This window comes from Cygnus atratus, chromosome 7 (genome assembly GCF_013377495.2).
Source record: "Cygnus atratus isolate AKBS03 ecotype Queensland, Australia chromosome 7, CAtr_DNAZoo_HiC_assembly, whole genome shotgun sequence".
NCBI classification, from domain to species: domain Eukaryota; kingdom Metazoa; phylum Chordata; class Aves; order Anseriformes; family Anatidae; genus Cygnus; species Cygnus atratus.
In genome coordinates, this window is record NC_066368.1 from 22,505,449 (window position 1) to 22,530,345 (window position 24,897).

The window sequence follows — 24,897 nt, forward strand, 5'->3', positions numbered from 1 at the left end:
TCTGTGGACCTCAGCCTTTACACAGTATTTTAGAAATGTTAATGCTTGTCTCAGGAATAATCCTTCTGTGCTATGCCAAATAATTTAACAAGTGGATACAAGTAATCTGTTCAAATAAAATAGACCTGTTTTTGTTTCTAAAGAGAGAACTTCAGTGGCTATGGAAGCCTTAGCTTTCTTCAGTGTGTCAGGCTGCCCAGTCAGTAAAAGTGAAAAAGGAGCCCAGCCTCAGCATTGAGATTAACCCTTTGTTTCTGGACCTTTTCATGACGGACTGGACCATGCTGCCTTTTCCAGTACTGAGTTATTTGCCCTATTAAAGCATCATTACTGGATCAGCTCCGTTAGTAGTCTTCTGGCTGGCTGTGAGCCTGTCCTCCCCGGTTTGTGATCACCAGGATTTCTCCTTTCATACCCACAGCCCTGTCCCCTCAGCCCTGCAGCAGGTGATGCTCTTCAGGTTTAAGGCTCCAAGACTCCTCTCTCTATTTGCCCTCTAAGCACAAGGTCTTTATCCGCAAATCCATTTGCTCTTGTGCTGCCAAACTACCCTGGCACAAATCCTGCAGCCAGGCTGATTTCCTTAATTATGATTGTCTTCCCTGTTCTGCCATCTTTCTAAGTAAACAACAGTCCTACAGCTGTCTTTTCATTCCTTGACAGTCGTTCGTCAAGCTTGCGTCTCCTTTCTCTGCCCAATATCTCACTGCTCTTCTCTTTTCTAAAAGAAAATGGAAAAGATGCAATTCTCCTTGCTTGCTGTCCCACCTCCCACCACAGCTCTGCACTACTCCTTTGCTGTTGTGAATGCAAAAATTCTCACCTGGTCTCTTCTAACCCATCAAGATACCTTCATGATTCCTGTTCCTATACAAAATTGCTACAAAAAGCAGTGAGAGAGAAGACTGGAATAAAACTGGTCCTTGAAGCGTTGTGGAGAGCTAGGGAGGTATATGAGAGCTTCCTGCTGTTCAGCTCTACTGGCCGGGTGGGGATGAGGCTGTCCCCAGTATTTTGCCCTCACCTCAACTCTCCTCCACATTGATGAGGTACTGAGGCTGTGGTCAACATCTGTTTCATTTTTTTGTCTAGGTTTGTTCAGGCTGAAGCAAATGTTAAACGTTTATATGGCAGAACTTCCCTAATGAAGCAATTTCCCTGTGGCAGCTAAAGGGGCTGGCAGAGATTTAAATTCATATAATTTTTATATTACTGTAAAATTCTTTTTTTTTCTTTTCCTCAGCCTCTGGGCTTTTTAAAATCAAGTTCTTGATTCGTTAAGTCTAAAGCTATAAAATGCCTATCTTTAAGGCACTTGCTAAATTTCATTATTTCCTCAATCATGTTACAATTAAGTGGAAAAAATGTTTTCAATTATAGAACTGGGAAGAAGTTGGAACACTTTCAAATATTTTTTGCCATGATCTTATAAAGATGATAATGACTATTAAAAGAGGTTAATCATCATTTATCCTAGGTGCTATTTTATTTTCCCATTCTATAGTGTAATTTAAGGTAAAAGAGGTTTGGGAACTTCACAAAGAATTTGTCTGGAACTGTGCGATAACATAAGTCTGACTTTTTTTTTCTTTTTTTTTTTTTTTGCTTTCAAACAGAGACCATAAGCCACTGATAAGGATATAAACTTGGCAAGAGGGCCTAAGTGTTAAATACAGAAAGAGGGATGATGAGTATTAGTATTTCTTCCAAATTAAGTTATCTATTCTCTTAGGTAACTTCAGTGTTGTCACCGGCCCAAGTCAACTCTGAGTGAAGAATCAGTACCATTAGCAAGAGCCCAATAATAATCTAGCTAAAATTCAGCAAAAGGCACTACTGTGAGGATACCCATATTTTTAATTCTTGAATATTTCTTCTGCAGTGCCTGAATGACTTTTGCAACATGCTGCAATAGGGATGGTGATGTCAGGTATGGAGATGAGCTTCTTTTGGTCCTCCATAGTAATTTTCAAAATTATTTTTCATCTTCTACACTTGGCTAGATAGGGTCACATGTGACACAGGTTAAAAAACAACTGAAATTAAGTCAGAAAGAAATAAACATATACAATTCTTTGCCAAGGAGCTGACAGACTGAAGACATACAGCTCCTAGAGCCACCTCCTCTACACACCTAATTGCGAAGTGGTCAAGAGCATCTTCTCTCTGCGCTGAAAAGACAGTAATTAAGCAAGGCAAAGCTTGATGGATGTATTTGGAGGTTAAAAAGAGTATAGTCTGTGCATCAGTCCATAAATAGCCAAAAAGGATTTTGCAGAAAGTGTGCACAAGCTTTTATGCAAAAGCTGTGGAGTAGATCTTCGTTCCATCACCTGCAGGTCACTGCGAGGTAATATGTTTTATCTGCTGGTGAAGGCTTCCCTGTGATTTTAATATCTTGACCCCTGGACATTTTGAAATTTCCTCCGGTAATGGCTGAGACTTTTCAAAAAGAAATGAAATGGATTCAAAACTCAATATTACCTTGTTTTGAATCTGGGTATTTCCAATATCTTATATTACCATAGGTTAATGTAGTGCTTTTAAAGTAAAGATGACTCTAGCTGTGATATTCTTTCCTATCTTGCATCTACAGTCCTCATCTAAAATTCTCTTAGTACTGTCTTCAAGATTTGTCTGAATATATCTGCCTTAAGGAAAACCGGGAGGCTGGCATAAAAAGGCATCTGGTTCCTGTTGTTTAGGTAACCTGGAGTTTGCACCATGTTTTTTGAAAGTTGTTAGTGCCAAAGTAAAAGTTCATTTTAATCCAGAGAGTAACCATTGTATTACTTGGCTCTTAAGTAGTTGCAGGAGCCATGGTCTCTTGTAGTACTCCAACCACAAAATCAGAATGAGCAGCACAGCTAATAGGAGGCACGTTATTAATGAGCATGCAGCTTAGAATAAAGATGGCAAGTTTGATTCTAGGCTTGGATAATCTTTAGTAAAATTTGTTCACTAGTAGCATTGCAGGCTTTTGCCAATTACTGCCCTGATTCTTTGCAAATGTTCCCTTCTGTCTTAATCTGTTGTGGTTTATGGCCTTTATATGACACTGTCTGCAGTGGATCAGGACCTTTCAGGCAATAACGCTTTGCAGGTTAGGCCATCTCTTCTGAAATTGGTCCCCTCACTGACTGTGTCTGGAGGCTGTAGGGACTAACAAAAGGTAGGTCATGAACATAGGTTTCTCACCTTCCAGAATAATGTGAGCCTGCATGTGGGCTTCACTCAGGACGTATGCATGGTGCATACATGCACAGACAAGGCTGAAGGATCTGAGTTTTCTCCAAGTCTGAGGAAATGCTGCTTATCCAATGTGGTTGTCCCTTCCTTGTCTTTTCCTTGTCTTCATTTCTCTATGCAGTGCTAGGTTTTAAGCCTTCATGATAGCTTTGTACAATTTTGAAAGGAAAAAAAATAAATTACAATTAGATTCCTACACTCATTCCTAGAACAAAATACAGATTCATTGGAAACGAGCTTTCATTACATATGCAGATCACAAAGCAACGTGTTTTCTTCCCCAGGTCCAGGAGAACATACAGAGACAGTCACTGGTGCTTTCAGTTTTGATCTGTAGAGGTATTGTGCTGCTTGTCTGTAGGTTGTAGTCCAAGTGACTGTCCCAGTCATCTTTTGGTTGCAGAGAATGAGATAAGTAGCTTTTGCATTGCTTTTCCAATTTTCATTTGAAAAATTGAAAGCTATTTTTTGCATGTCCTACTGGTGTTGAAGCCAGAACGAGAGAGGTGCAAGACTTCTGCCTCTTTTCTGCTTCAGTAGGTCCTGTATTTTTAAGCAGTTGGTCTGTTCTGGTGACAGTTTGGTCTGAATAAGCTGTAAAGAAACAGACATGGAACAAATTCTTCTAATTTTATTCAAATAAAATATTTCACCAGACTTCCTTGAGTTATATAGCTTAAGCTAAAACTAAACAGAACCCCCAAGTTCTTAATCTGATTGTTTAATTCAGTACAAGTTAATCAGAAGAGCATCTGTTTTCATTAGCTAGACTTTGATATCAGATTTTATTCATGCTATTTAACTGGATGAAATTCTGCTCATTAATATGTTTTGAAAATTAATTGGTTCACTAATAACAAGACTTTGTTCCCACCAAAATCTTTGATTCTTTAACAAGGTTAAAATATCAGTATATCCCAACGTGAGGTAATTATTTGAAAGAGTGTGATTTTTTTTTCTATTCCCTGTTTGTATTTATCTCTAGTGACTTATTAAATAACATGCTGAAGTGCAGCTGTAGAGTGCTTCATGAAGAAAATGGGTCACACACCATCTCTTGTGGCTCTGTATGCCAAATTCTGTTGCTGCTGTTCTGCAAATTACTTTTCTGCAAGCAACCTTTTCAAAATTTTGTGGTTTGCTACTTTTTATTTCCCTTTAAAAATACTTCCAAAGACCATTTTTTCAAATTTAAAATGTTAGAAGAATTAGAAAAGCAACAATAATATGCATGTGCAGATATGTAGAAAGTCTTCTTAGCTTATATTGTTATATACTTACACAGCTTATACTGTTCAACTTATATAACTCAATACTTGTAACTCAACAGCTTATACTTATGCAGCTTATATTCTTCAAAACTTACTAAAATTTGACACCTGCTCTGTTCAACTGCAACACACATATGTTGAGGAAACCTGTACACAGGTAACTGGTTTCCTCTTTATACGAGCAAGTTTCTTCGTCTTTTGACTTTGTCTGGATTTACCTTATCTGATCAATGATGGTAGAGGGGAACCTTGTGCAAAGCAGGTGTGCACGGCTCCAGTTTGTAGAACTCCTCTGATTCGCCCCAAATATAATTGTCCTTGAATGTGATAATTAGCATTTAATATACCTTAAAAACACTCTTGTTGGTTGTTTAGAATAGCAGTGTAATGCATGTGGTAGGGTACCTGAAGGGCAGCTTTTCTTTCAAAGCAAACTTCTGAGTTGTTTCACATGGGCACCATTATTAATGACTCGCTAGTGAGACACTGCTTCATGACTGATTTGGAGTAAATTACAGGAATAACTGGTTTAAGTCATTAAGTAGATGTGGCAAATAAGTAGGTATTAGCTACCTGCTTATTAACTACCAAGATGTGGTTGATTTGTGGAACTGCATCTTTGCCTTACTCTCTGCCAGCTGCAAGGCTGAACAGTGTTGTATGAGCAATATGGATCACACAAGAAAAAAGGGTTCAGCCCCAAACATGCACATAAATCTGAGACTGGCTCCCCTGTAGTACCCCTCATGTCCCTTGTGTTTTGGCTGTCAGTGCTGTGAGTGCAATGGGTGAGCACTGCGGCCTCTGTCCTGCTTGCTTTGCAGTGGGAGAAATCGATAATCACAGAATGTTAGGGATTGGAAGGGACCTTGAAAAGTCATCCTAGTTTAGTCCCCCTGCCGGAACAGAAGGATTTGGGGGTCTGGGAGATAACTGCAAGAAGTTGTGTTTTCCCCGCAGTGGCTCTATGCAGTAGCACAAGAGCAGAGAAAAACTGCAATGAAATGGAAGTAAAGCCAATGAAGATTGAAAAGGGGATTAAAAAAAAAAGACAAAGAGTGGAAAGAGCGTTAAAAAAATAAAAAATAAATAATGCGAGCACAAATGGGAGAAGTCTTTATAACTGCTGCGATACAGCAGCAGGTTAAGGGACTCTTCAATCATGTCTGCACACATAAAACACCCTATAAGTGTCATTTGTGGGACTTTTAAGACTTGGTAATTGTAAATGTGCAAGTAAACTTTGTTGCAGAAGCTGTGCTGAATGCAGCACAGACTCATGCAGTCCTGATAAAGGAAGTCTACTAAAAATTCAAGCAGTTGATATAAATCCTGAAGACAGAAGATAGGAAAGGAGGAGGCTTGGGAAGGAATCAACCAACTTAATGCCAAGAGCACTGTTGCCAAAGAAATGGTATCTCCATCTTCGGCTACAACTGAATTACCATAGCTTCATCCCAAAAGCTATGGTTGCAAAAAGACTGGAGCTGGAAAGGAAGTTTTGCCACGTGCCTTCGTGTGGTCCTCAGGTAGGCTTTTAAGACTGCTGGAATGATTTGGTTGGACTTCCTGAAGAAGACATGCTATGGTCCCTCGGCCACCTGCACCTCCTCACACACTGTGTTCAATCGACACTTCAGATTGAATTAGCAAAGTGATCGTCATTGGCGTGTACCGCGGGATGCTCGGTGAGATGTCAGCGAATCCAGCTGTGACGAAATCAGTGCAATTACAATGTTTTAAATCAGATAATGTTCCACACACGAGTCAGTAGCACAGGATAAAGGAGATATTTATCTCTTTTTCCTCTTCACCCTTAAAAGACTGTACAATGAATGATTTCAGCTGACTATCTGTAGTGTATCTCCTAAATGCATTCTCGCAGCTGTTCTGCCTTTATTGGATTTCCCTTCCTAACCAGATGGATTCCCCAAGGGACAGCAGAATGTAGAGGCTCTGTATGAGTTTCTCTGCTAAAAAGGCAGAGCAGAGCCTGCATCAGATAATAGCCTACAAGTACTTGACTCTCAAGTATTCTGTATGCCCCAATGCTGCCAATAATCCCTCTGTTTCCCTGAAGCAGTAAGAAAAGCTGATTAAAATTAATAAAGAGAGGTGGTTTTTTTTTTTTTTTTTCAAAACATCTCAGCCTGGCTGCATGCTCCTGTGGTTTAGTAATTGATGTTTTGTGCTTTCAAGTGTTAACACCTGGGTGAACAGCTGATGAGAGGATAGCACTTCTTGTGGGTTTATAGGCAGGCTTCCCAAGTTCATCTGCTACATTCTGTGATGCTACCTGCTTTTTGAAAAATGAGACTTTGGTTTCTGCATTGCGACTGACTCGTATCTAATTGACCAGCCCAGATGCAGTCATTAGAAAGGGCAAAGGAAATTTTGTTTGCGTGGCTTTTGTTAGCTGTTATTTGTGAGTCTTGATAAGTGCTATTTATCAGAAAATGTGGTACGTTGTCTTGCATCTTTAGCAGAATGCGCTAATACTTAGCTTTCCTATGCGTTTAGCTAACATGTGACTTTAATGAGTGTGTTAAAAGGATACCAAGGGATTCAGATCAGGTTTGCAAGGAATGAATCAGAATTTCACATCTTCAGAAAACTAATTGAGCAGAAATTGCATTCCCATGGAGACTCTGATATCTCGAGAACACCTAGTGGCACTAGTACTGCCAAGCAAAATCCATATTGAATATTAATATATTAGTACATATTAATACAGTAGTAAGAATATGTGTAAAGAAATGTAACTCTGGGCTTCCAGATTACTTCTGCAGGCCCTGAACAGGTCTTAGATTACTGTATTCAAAAGTACTCTCTATAATTTCACCATTGACTTCACTTCTATAAGTAAGGTTTCTAGGCTTGCCACGGCTCTCATTGTTGCAGGTAAAACGAAAGTTGGAGGTAGATTCAAAAATTAAAAATAAAATAGAATAAAAAATGATTTAGTGCAGGGTTTGCATTTACAGGTTATAGGAGACGACGTAGGCTTCAATGTAGTAAAAAAGTACTATGTAATCCTTGTCCTAGTTGTTTTGTAAAGTTCTATGAGAGTTAGGAAAAATGATACCTATAAATTACAAGTGTAGCCTATTTAAAATTCTGCTCTGCTCAGCAGTGGTTTACTGGCATTTGAGCTAAATAATGATTGTAGTGAAGAAAGCCTAGGTAATCCTTCTGTTACTGAATACTTATAGAAAAGATTTCTTTTTCTTGTTCTGTAGCTGCTATTACTGAAACAGTGGGATTTATGCAACTAGATATGACAACAAACCATAAGCAAACCCCCAGCAGTTTGCTTCAGATAGAATTTGGGCATAAAACCTGATACTGCTTGAACTTTATCCCTTTCCAGCTCTGGATAGATACGGTTTTCTTCATATATATTGAAGTAAAATGCAGGTTAGTGTTAAAAGAATTTAAAATGGTGAGATTCTAACCTGCTTTGATGTTCTCAATCGTTTTATTTAAGCTTAGACTCGCGTTTCTTCTTCATCGAACCCTATTTTTAAAACTTTGCATTTGTAATCAAATTTAAATAAGAGGTGTCCCATTTTAGCACTGGAGATGGTTTAACACTGATCCATAGAGACACTTTACCACATTAGAGGAGGAGCTTGGACTCGCCTTGGTTGCATCCGTGGACAAGTCCCTCAGCTCTCCAAGTCTTATGGCTTCATTTCAGACCCATCTGTCCTTTCAGGTTCAGATTTGAATTACAAATGCTGTACATACTGGGGCAAGTCTGCTCCACCTGAAAGGGGAAGTCTTCACTTGGTTTAATTAAAGCCACATAATGTGTTAGGGTTGTTGCACGGGACTGTGGCATGCAGAGGATTTTGCCCCAGATGCAGGTGGAGACCGTCCAAGAAATAGTCTGTGGATCGAGGGGCTGAGAAGCTGCAGTCCTGCAAGGCAGTGCCTCTGCATGCTGGAGGTGGGAAGGAAGGGGAGCATAAATTTGCACCTGCTCATACTCACTGATGCACGTAGTTCTAGTATTTCCCATATTAAATGTTCTAGTCTTCAGACATGATGTTGGAATTCATCACAATTTGCTTTTAAATACCTGCATGGCTGATCTAAATTACAAAAAAATTGAAAAGTATCTTGAAAGAGTATAATGGTTTTAAACTATGGCTGTAAGACGTAAGGTAATTGCTTAGATTTTTATTGTGCATTCCCTGGCACTCGCTGCTGAATCTTCCACCTTGATACTCAGGTGTTCTTCAGTGTATGTCATATAAAACTAGCCCCTGAAGCAATAAAATCCATCTTATCAGGGTGGTATATGTTCATCCAGAACAAGAGCAGCTCCGCAGTTTGCCCCACCACCATGTTGAGAAGAGCTGGTATAACAAAGTGCTGTCGAGGCACGAGACCGTCACCATGATAAAATGCCTAAGCTGTCAAATGTATTTTATGCAAGTTGTAGGAGTCCCTCAACCTGTTTTGGTGGAAAATGTCAGAAAAAAGGCATGGAGGGAGCCACTGCAGGGTGCTGCCTCTGTGTCGGGGTATGGAGGTAAGGAGCTCCAGCTGCTTTCGTTGCCCATTAAAGCAATAGCAATATTCATCACCAAGATGTCGTCTAGGACAGGAGGCCAGGAATGAGGATCCATCACTTTCCTCCCGGGAATATGATAGGCGACAACCCTAATTGCTCTCTTAACACTTTTATCTTACTCCCAGCAACATAATTTCCTGTAGGTCAAATAAATGGCACCCCCACCGGGGCCAGAAACTAATTTGTTTCTTTTCACATCAGTTTAGTTACTTGGGTAGGATTTTCACAATGACAGAGAAGAGCTGTTCACAGCCACTATTTATAACTCTCTTAGAAGTATCAGTTGTAAAACTTAATTTAAAGTTGTTAAGAAAAAGGCATTTTTATCAGCATAGTATACTTCTAGTGGTTGTGATATTCTCAAATAATAAATATGAAGGATTAATCCTTTTATAAGAATGTATTACAGTTTATTTTTATACTATTTTTACAGCTGGTATATAGAGCAGGCTCATGGAGAATCAAAAGTATTTGAGATGCTTGCCCTGTGACTCCTTGTTTTTATTGGGATTTACTAAGGAAATAAAGTATTGAAAATGAGATCCACGTAATCTTGTGGTAGGGCTATGTCACGTCCTATGTGCACGGCATTGCTTAAGAGCAATAATCTTCATTGGCTGAAGATTAGGGTTTGGTTGGTTGGTTGGTTGGTTGGTAGGTTTGTTGTTGTTGTTGTTTTTTTTCCCCGAGATTAGGCTTTATTTTCAACAGTGTTACTGGTGGAATTCAATTAATTATTAGAAATTTTATTTTTTCTGATCTAATTAAACTATAAACCAGAAGTTTGATGTAATGCTTAAGTCAATGTTTTCCAAAATACTGTATGTTTTGCTTTTATCACAGAAGCATAGAACAGCTCAGATCTGGAGTTAAACTGGTCCAGTCTGTTCCTCAAAGCAAAGCCAACTTTTTTCTTCATGAAACAATCTTGTGACTGAAGTGGAATTGGACCTATTAACTATGAGGTTTTGGTTTGTTTTTGTCAATTTGTAATTTATCTATTTATTTATTTATTTACTAAATTTAGAGTAGACAGTAGACTTGAGGTGGCTGTCACAGCTGGCCAGGCTCTGCCTGCAGGCCAAGGTGAAAGTGCAGGACAAGGGAACCACAGCAGATATCTGGGTATGAATACAGGGTTTTATGCGGCAGCAGATGCAGAAATTAAACAGGATGAGATGGATATTAGTGAAAGAACTGTAGAATGAGTATGAACCAGGTAGTATGAAGAGTCCTCACCATGCTGGAGTAGAATCCAGTAGAGTTCATTAAGCAAGGTCTTACAACTAATTCTGCTTAATTACCGTCATATAACAATGTTGGCATTAGGCTGATACTCTTAATTCAGGAGGCACCGTTCACAGACGGCAAAGATCAAGGTGTCGTACTGAATGAACTGGGTCATGTATGTCTGAAGAGTTGATGTGCTTAAAGGCTAGCATACATGAGTTTGACTACAACTCAAGAACTCATGGGCATGGAGAAAGGGATTGAATCCCAGTCTTGACTGCAAAAATTGCATGTGAGCCACCAGTTTGATGAAGCAGTGAAATGGCAAGTACTGTTCTAGGTGACATCAGAAGAGGTTTATTCAGAGGGGAAAGGACGATGTTGTACTGTTGTACAAAGCCCCAGTGAGATCTAATCTAGAGTATTCCAAGCCACTGAGGACACACAAGCTCATGGAAAATGAACTCACACTGGTATAGGTAGAGAGAAGGGCCAGAGACTAAGGGAGCCTAAGACAAAAACATAGGACACCTAGATTCATTTATGTCAGCGAAATAAAATCTGAGAAGCTTTTTGGGCTTTCTGTGTGAATATATCAACAAAATACTTGTTTTTACTTGCAAACTGTATTTTGGTCCAATTATGTTTAAGCTTGGTCTGAGTAAATTTAGACTGAGAAACAGAAAAAAGCACCTGACCATGAGAGAAATGAGTTCTGAAAGCATGTTCAATGGCTATACTGGCAAAACTGATTTTGATTTAAATTTGGAAGTTTGTGAACGGTACTATATGGCATATCTGAAATGGCAGGAATGTTGACTTTGCTGTCCATTAAAATAACTGAGCTTCCATGACATTCAGGAAATTCCCACCAGATCCAGGGGATGTCCCAGAGCCAGAAGTGAGGGACCCCACGAAATGGTACTGTTGCATTCCAGTTCCAGAATTCAGGGAAATCAGCTCTGCTGGAAGTCTCTGTTCAGTCCCAGCTCCACAGACCCAGAAATCAAAAGCAACTGAGTCTCAGTTTGAGATCCAGTTCTATATACTAATGGAGTCAATAAAAATGCATATATCTGCTTTTCTTGACAGCAAAGAACCATTGCATTACCATGCCTTAATACAGTGAAGAGAGAGAAAGTGAACCCAAAGTTAAATTAAATGTTTTATCCTAGAAAATCGTGGAACATTTCTGCTAGAAGACTGTAAGATACAAAAAATAAATAAATCATGATATGCTATACAAAACCTTTTACATGAAAATGAATGATAAAGTAAAATAATCGAAGGCAGTGGTCCAATTTCTCCCACTTTAACTAAGCAACTATGAAAACTAGAATGTAAGTTAACTTATGAAGTAGATGTTGTTACAATATAGCTTTCTACACACGTGGAAAAAGAATAAAACAACGCAGCTGGAGACAGGATATCTCCTGAATGCAAAGGCAGCCACACCTGGACTAATACAAGATGTAAGAAAGCCAAAACCATTATTCTTAATACAAGATGTAAGGAAGTCAAAACCATTATTTTTTATGGGCATTGGTGAGTGCTTAGTTGTCATGTCCTCTGGTTTTAGAGGATTTGAACCTGAATTCACTCGGACAAGTGGAGACAGTCGTTACCAGCTACAAAGCACCATGTGTACTTCTAGTGCAATTCAGCTTTCAGACATGGCTGATCATTTCCTACTGAAATAGATTTAGAAAAATAAATACATCCACCTCCGCAGTAATTAGCATTAACTACATAAATGTAAAATGTCATGCAAATGAAGATGGGTGCTGCACAGCTGCCTCGCTTCGAAGAGCAATGAAATGCTCTGTATCACCATGCAAGGAGACAGCACATCTTTCCACTAACTAAATTCTGGAGTGACTTTTAATCTGTGAAAAAGTCATGGTTATAAATCAGATGGGACTGCCTAGTGTATCAGCAACTTAGGGGTTATATTTGTTTTAAGTTGTGATTCCTCTGTTGTCGTTGTTACTAAAAGAAAATTGTAAATACTGCCTTGAAACAAATTTCCCTCTGCTCACCTAGGCTGGGTGTAGGTGGAGCGTGAAATCTCGTTTGGCTTGTTCAAAGTTTTTGGTTTCTTTTCAGGCTGCAGCAAATCGATTTTTCAGATTTTTCACTTTGTTTTCTAAGACTCTACTATGCTGCCCTCCAGACACTACGTAACTGGCTTTGTTTTTTTTTGATGTTTGTTTTGTGTTTTAATAAGTATATTAATGGAGTTTTAATAAGAATATTAATGGCACATTCAAGTTTTCATGAGCAACACTTTTCAAAGCATACCATCTCTTCCTTTTTGTTACTAGTAGAATTGTTTGTTCAATGAATGCTTTCTAACAGGTGAAAAATAAGAAATTTTATTTTGTGACAACGTCTTTCACAGGCAAAGTGTGTCACTTGCTTTTTGCTGTGGTTGATGCATGCCATAAGCAGTTGTACTGTGCTATGTAATGTTAAAAATGCAGCCTTTGCAAAGCTTGGCAGGTTTTGCGATTAGTCAGTGGTTGCTTAAAAGATGAAATCAGCAGGGAGCATCTGAAAGAAGGGTGGATTTCCAGTCCCAACTTGACAGCTTTGACGGACAAGATGGGGCTGAAGGCTCGGCTGCGTGTAGGCCAGCACAGGTGGTTTCGGATGAGGCTATGCGGTCACCTGAAGTGAGCGCGGTACAGTCTTGGTGCCAAAGCGGCTGACCCCAAGCTTCCCTGTTCCTTCCTGGCCACTGCTCCCCTCCTCTAGCACTAGTGGCTATGGAGCAAGTCACACTGACCTAAGCGAAAACTAAGCCTGCAAAACATTTGATTTATCGTAGATCGGTTTAAAGTGATCACAGAGCTGCACTCTTGGGCAAACTATAATATCTGCTCTATCACTGTGTGCGCACAAGTGAGGAAATAAGACTGGAGGAAATGAACGGCTTCGTGTCTTTACTAATGATAAACTTTGCCCATAATTTTCACTCCTATGCTATTACCATCATAAAATAACAACAGAACAAGGAATTGAGTAGGCAGACCAAACCGCAGCCCCACCTGCTCGTCAGTGCTGCAGCCCGGGATGCAGCAGGGGCTGCTCGATCTGGCTCTGCGGGAGTTATGCTGCCACAGGGGAGCAGAGCCTGGCAGTGTGCAGCACAGTGGGCTGACGGAGTCCCTCTAACTCTGCAGGCTGACAGTCCCTGTAACTGCTCTGCGTGCAGCCAGCACCTGCTGCAGCCTGCTGAAGGTTGGCTCAGGTCTCCCCGTGTTGCAACACTGAGCAGAGCTCACATGAAAGCGCAAGCTGCATGGGAAGCGCAGACTGGTAGGGTCTCAAAAGAGCTAATTGCATCAGTAGGAAGCTTTGAGAAGTTTTTGGAGGATACTGATTTCTCGCAGGAGCCCTGCTAGCTAGTCTGGAAGCTATCTGTGAAACATTGCTTAATAAGACGTGAAAAGGCTCCTGAAGAAAAAGCAGCAGCGAGTGTCTCCGAGCTCCCTTCCTGCTTGGCCACATCCGATGCACTCACATCAGCAGGCGCCAGTGTGGTCCTTTGCATCGTTAACTGTTGGCATTCGGGATATTAATTTTCTTGTTCTAGTTCAAGATGAAGCATTTGGACCCTTTCTGCTATTGCCCATGGTGCTTTTGTTCCCCTTACTGGTGTGACACTCCATGCAGCAAATAGGAGAAAGGGTTTGCTGTAATTAGCCAAGCTCCTTCGGAGTGGAAGTAGATGCTGAGCTGGGTGCTGGCATCAGGGTGCTCCCACACTCCCGGACACAGGGAGGAGATGGCTGAGGTCCAGGGTCCACCCGGGTTGCTGCCAGCAGCAGCAGGAGAAGAGACAGAGGCAGGGCTGCAAACAGGGTTACAGCATCAGGCATGGAGAGATGGGGCTGGACACAAGCTATCTACGTTGTAAATCCAAGGTCTAACCTAGAAATAGGGCCAGAGATGAGGTGAGACAGCTGTACCTACAGCTGAGGGTCCCAGGCTAAGCTGCAATGGGGCTCATGGACCATGGGGGTAAGTTATGGGGTGGAGGTTCCAGGTGAGGCTGCTTAGGGCCATTAAAAGCCCTTTGGTGTATGCAGGGCAATGGCAAACTGTACTTTGTGAATATAAATTTGACATCAGTGAGAACAGTCGGGTACTGTGGAAGAAAGTCAAAGGATCTGTGGGGTGACAGTGGATGCAGTGAATTTGGCCTGCAGAAGTGAAGAAGAGGTGGGTGGACCTGCAGTAGCATTGGGATGAAGGCAAAATGGGCACAGTCACCGGGGCAGAGGTACCCAGATCCTCTGGTATGGTTCCACTGGTATCTACTGGTATAGTCCGTTTCAAAAAAAAAAAAAAAAAAAAAGTGAATTCACGATAAATCTTTTAAAATATATTCTCAACTGAAGGAGTCCCTTATTTACTGAAGACAGGCCAGGTATCCTTGCTCTGAGACATGGTTTCAATATACAAATAACATCACTTATTGCACCAGCATGACAAAGAGCATTTATCCCAGTGCTCTGAATGTACAAAGAAGCTGAGCAAGAAAAGGAACGTAACAGTCATAGGAGGGAGAAGTCATTGAAGGGAGAAAAAGAAAAGAAAAAAAAACCACAGCTATTTAAAGACCTACACCTGTAAGGAGGAGTTTAGATGCAGTTTTTCCCCGGTAATTTTATTGAAGAATATCCTGTGTTAACATGGGGCTTGAGCTGGAAGGACGGCAAACAAATAGTGATGCTGGCCCGTTGTCCAAGCGGCACAGTTAAGGATAATATGATCCCTGCCTCTGCAGCAATGACAAGCCCGTGGTTTTATGAACATGCCAACCCTGTAAGTACGTTAGGCCAAAATGATGCAGCATGGTCAATTCCTGAAGAGAAGCCAGCTGCCGGTTTTGTTACTGCTGAGGCTAATCGCTGGCTCTATAATCTAATGCACCTCGTTTAGGCTGTGGTTCATTGGTTTACCCACTTATAAAATACGCTTGCAAATATTATCATATACCTTAGCTGCTCCTGAGGTTTAATTGTGATCATGCAAAGCTCTTACATGTTTTTAAATGACATTACGTAAGCTCAGAGTCGATTTTGTTAATGTGTAATAGATACAACTCAGTGCTTTAACTCTCAGATCACAGTTTGATTTAATTTTAATGTAGCTGTTTTCAGCAATAATGACAAAATAGTAACTTACTGCTCAGGAAAAGTGCACGTATGTTAAATTAGTCATGGCAGAGGTCATAGATTATTTCCTGAGTACTTAGCACTTATCAATTATAGATTAAATACAGTGAGAATATACTGAAAACAATAACTCGTTTTTAATGCTGTGACCCATGCGATTCCTAACTTTTTCATATTGTTGCAGCGAAGATTACTTTGCAGAGAGAAGTTAGCAGAAGAACCTGATTATGCCTCTCAGCAAGGGGAAAATGCTCATGCTGACTGTCAAAATAGTAGGTACTGCTAGATTTATGCCAGCTTCTTGGTAATCAAATGGTAGCGAGAACTTTTTTTTCTGCTTTCAGATCACGAGGCACGCATACCCTTCTCTTCTTGGAATAGTTTGCAGCTGACAAAATCCCTTCTTGGTTTCCTGAATTGTTGGCAGCTTTAAATAGTGTAAATAAATGCAAAGGAGTCTAGCAGGGGCCAATTTCAAACCAACTTTTAAAAATGCTGCAGAAGATCTCTGTGTCGTTAATACTTGCCCTCTGCATTTTCTCATTTGTTTTCCAAGTGGCAGGAGCAGCTTCCTTGGGGCTGAAGAAGCTCAGCAATGCAAGATCCACATCAGCTCTGCTTCAGAGCCCTGGGATGGCAGGGCTCACTGATGGGAGGCAGTTAGGTACAGCATGGTATTGATGAGCTTCCTAGGAACTAGCTTGAATTAATTGCAACTATTGAACTACCTCGTGCAAATTATATTGCAGAGGATGCAGGAAGTAATTGCAGTTTAAGGCAGGTGGTGATGATTAGGAGACACCTACCAGCTTTTCCTCCCAAGGTAATCAGGCAGGCTGGAAAGGAAGGTGTTTCACATGGGTGGTGCCTTTCATAGTGCCTCTGCTTTAATTAATACTATTTTTGGCTATATTTATCTGCATTGTAGCTATTCATATGGGCAAAGGTAATGATAATGTAACACTTGCTATATTTAGCAGCTTTAGTACACCAGATCTGTAATTCCAGTAAGAGCAGCCATGTCTCCGAAAGTTTCTTCTGCCTGTAGAACCAAGTGTTCACAAAATAAATTAATTTTTCTCATTTTCATATAGTAATCAGGTATAGGGTAGTGAAATGGCTTGCTCAAGGCTGGAGTGTAGGTAGTGGCACGGCAGTCGGGGGAACAGTTCAGTCCAGTGCAGTTTTTGTACAGTAGCTGCTTCTCCAAACAAATGTGATTACAAAAATCAGATTATTTCTTATAATGATAACATTTGCTTTAATACCAAAATAAATGGCATTTTACGTAAACTGGACTTGATTTTTATATCATTCATGAAGGTAAAAAGAAGGACAGGTCCTTCAAGCATTTTAATTCTCATGAAATAACATCCACCATTAATATGAGCCAGAAAATAATTGTCAGACCTCGCACACCATCCTGAAATTATTCCAGCACATTGTTAGTTGTTGGGACAGTTTTGAGTTACAACTTGGTATAATCACAGCAGCCATTATGAGGAGTTTTATGTGCTTTTGGAAGTGTCAGTGCAGTAAAGACAGAACAGAATTTTTGGGGCCAGCAGAGTCTTGAGTAACCTGTTCACTGTCACTGAGTCCTCAAATCTGTAAATATCAGAATAAGTTACCAGAAAGGACTCTCTCTTTTCTGTGGGAGCCACTGGGAGAATAAATAGATTTTAGAAACAGGAATCCAAGGCAAGTTAACAAAACAAATTATTAAAAAGGGCTGGTACGTTCTCTAGCCTATTTGGGGAGCTTTTATTCAATAACTTCTGTGAAATAAAAGCCCCGTAAATAGTATTCTTAAACTACGTTGGCTGAACTGAGACGTTGATCTGTAAGAAGTGCTTTCTTTTCTCAGTAGATATATAATCTAAATTACACCAAAATGTGTACTGTATGTATGGTGGCGTGCATATGCCTTGATACATGCCTTCAAATTTTGGTACCTTGAAGCAAATCCTCTTGGCTATTGTATTTCATTCCTTTTATAAAAGGCGAGGCTTTAATGCCTTTTCTTGTTGCAAAAATGGGGATTTTCATAGCATAACTCTTTTCAAGTGAAGCTTTTTCAGGCTGTATGTTTTATTAGGTTTTGTAGTGGAGTTTCTTTATTTGGTTACTATCTGATTTATGCTTGTAAATGTAAGGCAAGTGTTTTGTATAGACATAGCCATTAAGGGGGAAAAATCATGCCAAGGTTTTCTTACAAGGATCTGCTTTCTTTTTTAGGTATTTGTGAAAATATCTGACACTACAAGTTTTAGATGTTTAATAGGTCACATTACATTTATTGGTTCCAGTAAAATATTTTTATTGTCCAAACCAATGGCAAATGTCTGCCACATCCTCAGAAAGCCGAAGTGTTGGGAAACCAAACCCCAGTCTACAAGGAGCCTTTTTCTGATTTGGGATCAGGCAATAAATCCATGTAACTAATAAAGACCATGGCTTATACCATTAGTTGTGATGCGCCGTATCACAGTTCTGTAGAGCTGCAATGACTTTGTTTCAGAGGTGGCTACTGAGAAAAAATAGGAAAGAGGGTGCAGAGTGGCATAAACTGTAACAACGGAGGGTACTGTAAAATCAACCTGCCTTTTTGCTGCTAATGTGTGTGAAGTTATCACCTCATTTCCAAGGTTAGCCTTAATCCTTTAGATGGAACCACCTAAGGGTGACATTGCTCTTGCTCAGGCTGTATTTCCTAGGAAGAACCATGGACTGTCGATCTAAATGGGCTCGTAGACTGCCGAAAAGCTATTGGCTATAGCAATATGTGCAAATGTAATTATTTTTAATTTTTCTCTAAAACTAACAACAGCATCCCATTTTTCTTCGGCAAAGTAACTAAAGGACCTTAGCTGCCCACCAAGCATTGATGGCTCAGCATCTGGCCCTGCGTGGTTCCCTTGGGAAGCTGCTGGTGACCGGGAGAGGTCTGCGGTAGGGAGCTCAAGTCCTGCGGGACTTCTGGAAAGAGTCTTCAGATCACTGAAATGAGTTTGAAGGTGGTGTTAAAGAGGGCTTTCAAAGAAAAGATGAAAGAAAAAATTAGGTCTTCCCTGGTGGTTTTTAAAAATTTGCTTCAGCGAAGCTATTCTCAGGTCCCCAGTTTGCTCATATTCAAGCTCTTAAATGCACTTTGCCGCTTCCCCACAAGGCACGCTTGACCTTGTTACGGTATTTTTAATAAGCTTGATTTAAGGTTTTAGGACAAGACATGTCTGAAGTAGGTGAAAGGAAAAAAATATTATGGCAGAAACTGATTAACAACTTGAATTTAAGGGTAATAAGCTCATAAACCAGCATCTCTAATGTCCCCGTATTATTTTGTTGTGTATTTTCTGATTACACCCTAACTTTCACATTGGAGGTAAAAACTGCCCTCACTGGGTATTCTGAGAAGTACCCAAATTTGGTGATCATCTGAAAAGCCAGCCCTAGCTCTGTCCTTTAAGGAGAGGGCTTTGCCTACCCACACACCTTAAAATGTCTCACCTCTGTTTTACCTTGAAATTAATATTGACTGACAAAATGCCAGTCAGGGGAAGAGCAGAAGAGGCTCAGCTGTAAACTTGATACTTCCAGTGTCAGCGTGCTCGCGCCTCCTGACAAATCCTCTTCTGTGCGGGGCGGCTGCGTCTGGGGGGGGTTGGTCCCAAAGCTGGGCAGGCAGGGGGCTCTGCTTGCAGCATCATGTCCATCTTCTGGAAATAGCGAAGAGCAGGGATTCCTAAGCTTGGAACTGCAAGGTTCAAGCCAATGTAATAACATACTGCTGAATTAAACCCTCTAAAATGTAGTTTCCGTTCATTTCAAGGATTGTATTGGCATTCTTGAGTGGTGGTGTGTGGCAGGAGGTATGAGAGTTGGGACAGGACTCTGATGTAGGACGTAGGAAGCAAAAGATAGCAATCATCTCAAAGATTTTAAAATCTAAGTTCAATTTTTATGATCAAAGTAGGTAGAACCAGATAACAGAGGCTGTCATAGGGCCTCATATGCAGTCTCTGATCAAAGCTCCCTTGTTTTCCGTATTTGTATTTTCCAACACAGCTTTATAAATGCAGTGTATCAACACGTTCTTATCAGAAGGCTTTCCTGGAAACAGCATCATAGCTCTTAAGTTGCTGAAGGCTTATCAGAATCAAAGCTGTTGAATCTTCTGGAGATACACGTGGTGACAAATTATAACCAGGGAATACGTGTACGTATTTCTTCTTCTAAATAATGCACTTGTATTTTTTCCCCCTTTTACAATTTCAGAAGGCAGGAGGGAGGATTCCTTTGATCTTTGGGGGTAAAAAGATTTTTAATTTTTATGAAACTGGTTAGCCTCAACAAAAATAAGCACAAGATTTGCTGTGTTGCACGATCTGCTGTGGTGCAAGATGTGCTCGATTACCACCTAATCCCACCGTGGGGTTAACGAGTGCCTACTGAAGCGGGGTGGTACAGAGTATCCTGCCAGGGCTTTTGGTAGCGCTGTTGGGATCTGTGCCTGCCTGTGCGCTGCCTGCACCTCTTTGTGGCTGCTCCCGAATACGCTCAGCTTGAATTTCCCAACAATGCACACTAGAAACCCCCTGAGCAGCTGCGACCTTTTTCCAAGTCGAGAAGCTTGAAGCTGGAGGGGCTTTAAAATATCAGAGCTCACCCGGAAGATAAAATATAGTAACTGGCTGGAAGAAAGCAGGCGTTTTCCTGGGAGAAAATGGTGAAGGCAAACATCAGCAATGGATTATTCAGAGAGTGAAGGCAATTGCTCTGATGAAGAGCGCTTTTTCTCTGGGAGCAGTGATGAGTACTCCTGTGAAGAAGCTGAGAAAATATCCGAGTCAGTGCTCGCAAGCAATGCTTTCTAATAATTGCTTGTTGCATTTAATGCCATTCACTTCAAATAATTACTTGTTGCATTTAATGCCATCTGCTGCAGCTGGCGGCCACCTTTTGCAATATAACCTTTAAATGTGTTCTGACCATTTGTTTTGCTGCAAAGGTCGTTGAGGTTAATTCATAGAGGAGTTGCATGTCTCTAGGAATGTTTGTAATTTGTAAGGGTAAGAGTAACAGTAAGAGTAGGCAGTGTTTAAAACTGTCTTGTATTTCACAGCTGATGCATGTAAAAGATTAATGTTCTTGTAGAGTTGAAAATAAGTTGACTTTCCTTCTGCTTCATCCTTCTGTTTCTAAGAAGATGATTAGATTTTTAATCCTGCATGATGAGTAACCCCCCTAGTATGGGAGCTCGCAAGGTTTATAAAACCACGTAAAATCGATTTAGACTGGGGAAACATAAGGCTGCTCAGCAAAGCAGAAAATCATGGGACCCAGCACTTTCCTGACCGGCCTCGGTTTTGTGAAATCGATTTTCTCCGGAGCAGGTGATAAGAGGGAGCCTGCACTGCAGCAGTGACATGTAGCCACTGCCATGAGCGGTGCTGGACCCCCAGAAATCCAGCTTGGCTGGTGGCAGTCGGTCTGATGGTCCTTTTGCTCAGTTTGGTGTTGTGCAGGTGGCACCTCTGCCTTTCCGCTGGGACAGGCGTGCCCCGGTGGCAGGAGCAGAAAGCTTCTGTGTGCAGGACCAGGGTCCTTCAGTGGTGGCAGCGTTGGGTTTGGTAGCCAGCTCCCCAGTGACTGCACAGAGGGAGCACCTCAGAGCATCCCCTTTGGATTAATGCTTTCTCCCCACATTTCTTTGTTACAGTTTCATTTTTTCCATGAGAAGTGCTGTGGAGGTGGGCATTTTAGGGCTGTTTTGGACATGCAAACTTATGGGGAGGTGGTTTTGCACCACATAATTCATAAAAAAAATGGTATTTTCCCTGACTTATCAGTTAATTCTGTGTGTGCTGAACATAAGGAAGCCTCAGGATGGTGTGACTTTCTGCATAATAGAAACCCCTACCATCCCTGTGGCTCATGTTTGAGCTAAATAAAATGTCCTTTGGGAAAGAGCCTTCGTTCTACACTAATTTCATGCTGCTTAAACACATGCATTAAGTACAAGGTAGTGGAAACCATAACAGTTATTTGTGTATTTTAATCTTTAACATTAAAGTTTATTTAAAACATTTGAACTGAAGCAGTAACACCTGTATTTTACTTGTCTATAATCTGAAAATAATTCTATAATGGTAAGCTCTTTGTGACAGAAAGGCATCCTGCATAGTAAGACAAGTATGTTAAGTTTTAACTGGAATTAATGACAACCAAAAACCTTGCATACTTTTTTAGTAAAGTTATAATATATGTGCAAAAGTTGGCTACAGCAACTTAATGGAATATTAAATATTATAATACCTTATCCTTTCTATGTTTACCAAATTTTTAGAAGTTAATAGAAATATTTGTATCACACTGTTAGGCTACTTTTTTCTACTTGTTTTAAATTACCATAATTTTGTTTATTGGCATGGATAAATTAGTATTAATGTACTCTAATTGAAAATAAGCTCAAAGAAAGTATTTGGATGTAGGATTGAGCATTAATGTTTACTTCAATTGTATTTCTGCTTGCTATGCTTTGAAGATAGTTTAAGGATAGTAAATTAAAGATACCTTGAAAGTACTTAAAGTAAATTTAATTAACAATTAAAGAGAGAGTGCCTTTTCCTGTATGAGTGTGCATGTACCAAACTTCTTTTCACCATATTACTGCTTTAATACCTGCAGTCTTTAAACAGGGGAACAGCTATTTCCAACAGCATTTTTAAATCTCATTTTCTACTTCAGTGGAAAGGAGCAGTGGTTTTCCAGTCTAAATGAGTTAGATGAGTTTAAAAGAACTGGATCTATTTTGCCTGTAATCCATTTACAGTTCATAGATGGTAAAATTTTGAGTGGTTTTGAATAAAGCAGTGACTCTGAGTCTTGTGGATTTGGTTTGCTAACGCAAAAAAGTGCAATGACATTTAAACCATGATGAAGCACTAAAGTGGTCTGATTAAAATGAAATAACTTCATATTTTTTAGTTGGGGCTGACCATGGCCAAGCTGTGTGTGGCAGGAGGAGGGAAAACACAAAATAATTGATAATGAAGATGCAGAAGACAGGTGCACAGAACCCATTTCTAAGCACGATGTTTCTGAGAAGCTGGTGAAAAGCAGCAGCCATGGCAGTGCCTTTAAATGGCTTTGCTGAGCTAGTGCTGAAGCTACCTGGAAAATGGTTGAGAGAGGAGATTTATGCTGAGACCTTTCAATAGCCCCCTTCTAATCTGACCCCCTTTGATAAGTTTAGTCCCAACCTCTGTGCTCTGTGCTCAGAGAGCAAATGCCTGGTGAGTCCTGTAGCCTGCTCTAATGTCCTACTTGACTGCATGCTTCGCATTTCAATGTTGAGATATTTCCCTCTGGACCGTGGCCTGGGTAGATAAAATGTAGGTTTTGGGGAAGAAGGACATAGCAGAAGTCTAAACGTTCGCAAATAAATCTATGCAAATGGCTGATATTTTGATAATAACCATTTCCATACACCATAAGATAAAAGATTTTGCCTAAGAAAAAAGCATGGGCCAATCAATGGTTTGATGTCCTATTTACAAGGGGAACCTATTTCTGGTTTTCTTCCCATGTGTGGTTTTTAGCTCTCACATACTTGAGGCCTGTACAGATGATGAACATATGTCCAAATCAATATATTGAAAAAGTTGTGAAACCCAGAATGTTATTCTTGAAGTGCTTTAAGAATGAAATATATTTTTAAATATAATGTGTTTTTCTTTCAGGGAGGATGTCAGAACTGCCAATGTCATCGCAGCTGAAGCAGTAACTTGTCTGGTCATAGACAGAGAGTAAGTACATAATTTTACTGTCTTGTGGCGTTGTGTATCTCCAGTTTACACCATTTACATTTTTTTTAACTAGAGCCCTAGAAAATTTTCTGTAGAGTTGTCATTTAATTTTGAGAAATACATTGTATTACATGTGTCCTTGATGAAGCAGAGAGAACATCCACCTAAATCAATAAGACAAAATTCAGTGATGACAAATGCAGAAAATTAAGATGTGCAGAAAGACAAAATAGAAATAAATGGGAAAAGAGTATTACTGTGGAAACAGATCCGGGCGTTATGGTGGTACACAGATTGAGTTCGCATTAGCAAAATGTCATGAAAGAAATAAATCCTCTGGCAAATGTTAGAGAAACATGTTGTTATTCTTCTCCATGTGGGGTTGGAGAGTCCCTGTCCAAAGGACCCAGCTCTGCTTGAAGCTCTGTGGCTTCAGAGGTGGTAGATCAGAAGAGCAAAATAATGTCTTTCCTATTCTACATGGAAAACTTGGAAGAATTAGTTATTTTTAATCTAGACAAAAAATGCCTGCAGTCCAGTAAACAGCGCTGCAAAGTTGACAGCTTCCTATGACTGCTGGAAGTGGGATAAAAAAAAAATAGCATTACCTTGAAAATCTAGTGTGACTCCTGGGATGGTTTTCCAGTTGTGAGGGTGGTGAGGCACAGGAATGGACATCACAAGATACAGAGACGCCTCACACTGGAAAGTGAGTGTTAGCTGTATGTCTTATTACTGCATAGGGAAGACTGATTTTGTAATGGACAGTGCCACAAAAAAAAAAGATCAGCTCGGAGTTCAGCTGTGACCTAAGTAAAATAAAATAAAAATCTGTTGTTAGGAATCATTAAGAAAAAAAAATAATTAAAAGTACGTCTATGATTTGCCTGGACTTTGCATGCTGCATGTTGTTCTTGCTACCTTCAAAATGGTATGTTAGACCCAAAAATTGTTTGGAGGAGGGTAAAAAGTATAATTAAAGGAGGGAATGGCTTCTGTTAGCAGGTAAGTAGGTTGAGACTTTATTTGGGAAAGAGGTGATAAAAGAGAATGTAGTACAGATCTGTGAAATCACCAGAGGGATTTTTAGGAGGAATGGGATTGATTTTTCACTGCCTCCTCCAGAGTGAGAACCCAAAGATACCTGTAGGAGGGAGGTAAAGGCCAAAAGGAGATGGCTCTTCACACAGGGATGGCTCATGGAGCTCCTTGCCATAGGAAAACAAGAGGTTTGCAAGTGTTCAGAAAGAAAATAAATCTATTGGATTTATTAAATATGTAGGACCTACCATTGGCTCTAGGGAGTCTCAGCTGTAGGAGTATCATGTAAATATAAACGCTTGATCTGTTCTTGAACTTCTTGTCAGGTATATAGAATTGACACAAGACACAGTCAAAGTTTGGCTGCTGAGTCAGGAGTGACCTCTGATTCATTCTTGTAGTCTGATGACATTAATAGGAGATGTCTACTGCCTCGTGTAGGGGTGATCTAAATACAGTCAGTCCTGGTTTAATACAGGAGTTTTGTGTTCAGTTATCTTTTGAGACTTTCTCCAGACCTTCGTTTCTAA

The 24,897-nt window shown here is 40.2% G+C and overlaps 1 protein-coding gene across 3 annotated transcripts in view; it reads left to right on the forward strand.

The window, feature by feature from the left end:
- Nucleotides 1-24,897, forward strand: part of PRKG1 (protein kinase cGMP-dependent 1) — a 467,733-nt gene that overhangs the window by 353,390 nt on the left and 89,446 nt on the right. For all 3 annotated transcript variants that reach the window (XM_035538227.1, XM_035538220.1, XM_035538236.2), the window contains exon 8: nucleotides 23,261-23,326. In XM_035538227.1, the coding sequence (XP_035394120.1) occupies nucleotides 23,261-23,326 (66 nt within the window). The remainder of the gene's footprint in view (nucleotides 1-23,260; nucleotides 23,327-24,897) is intronic.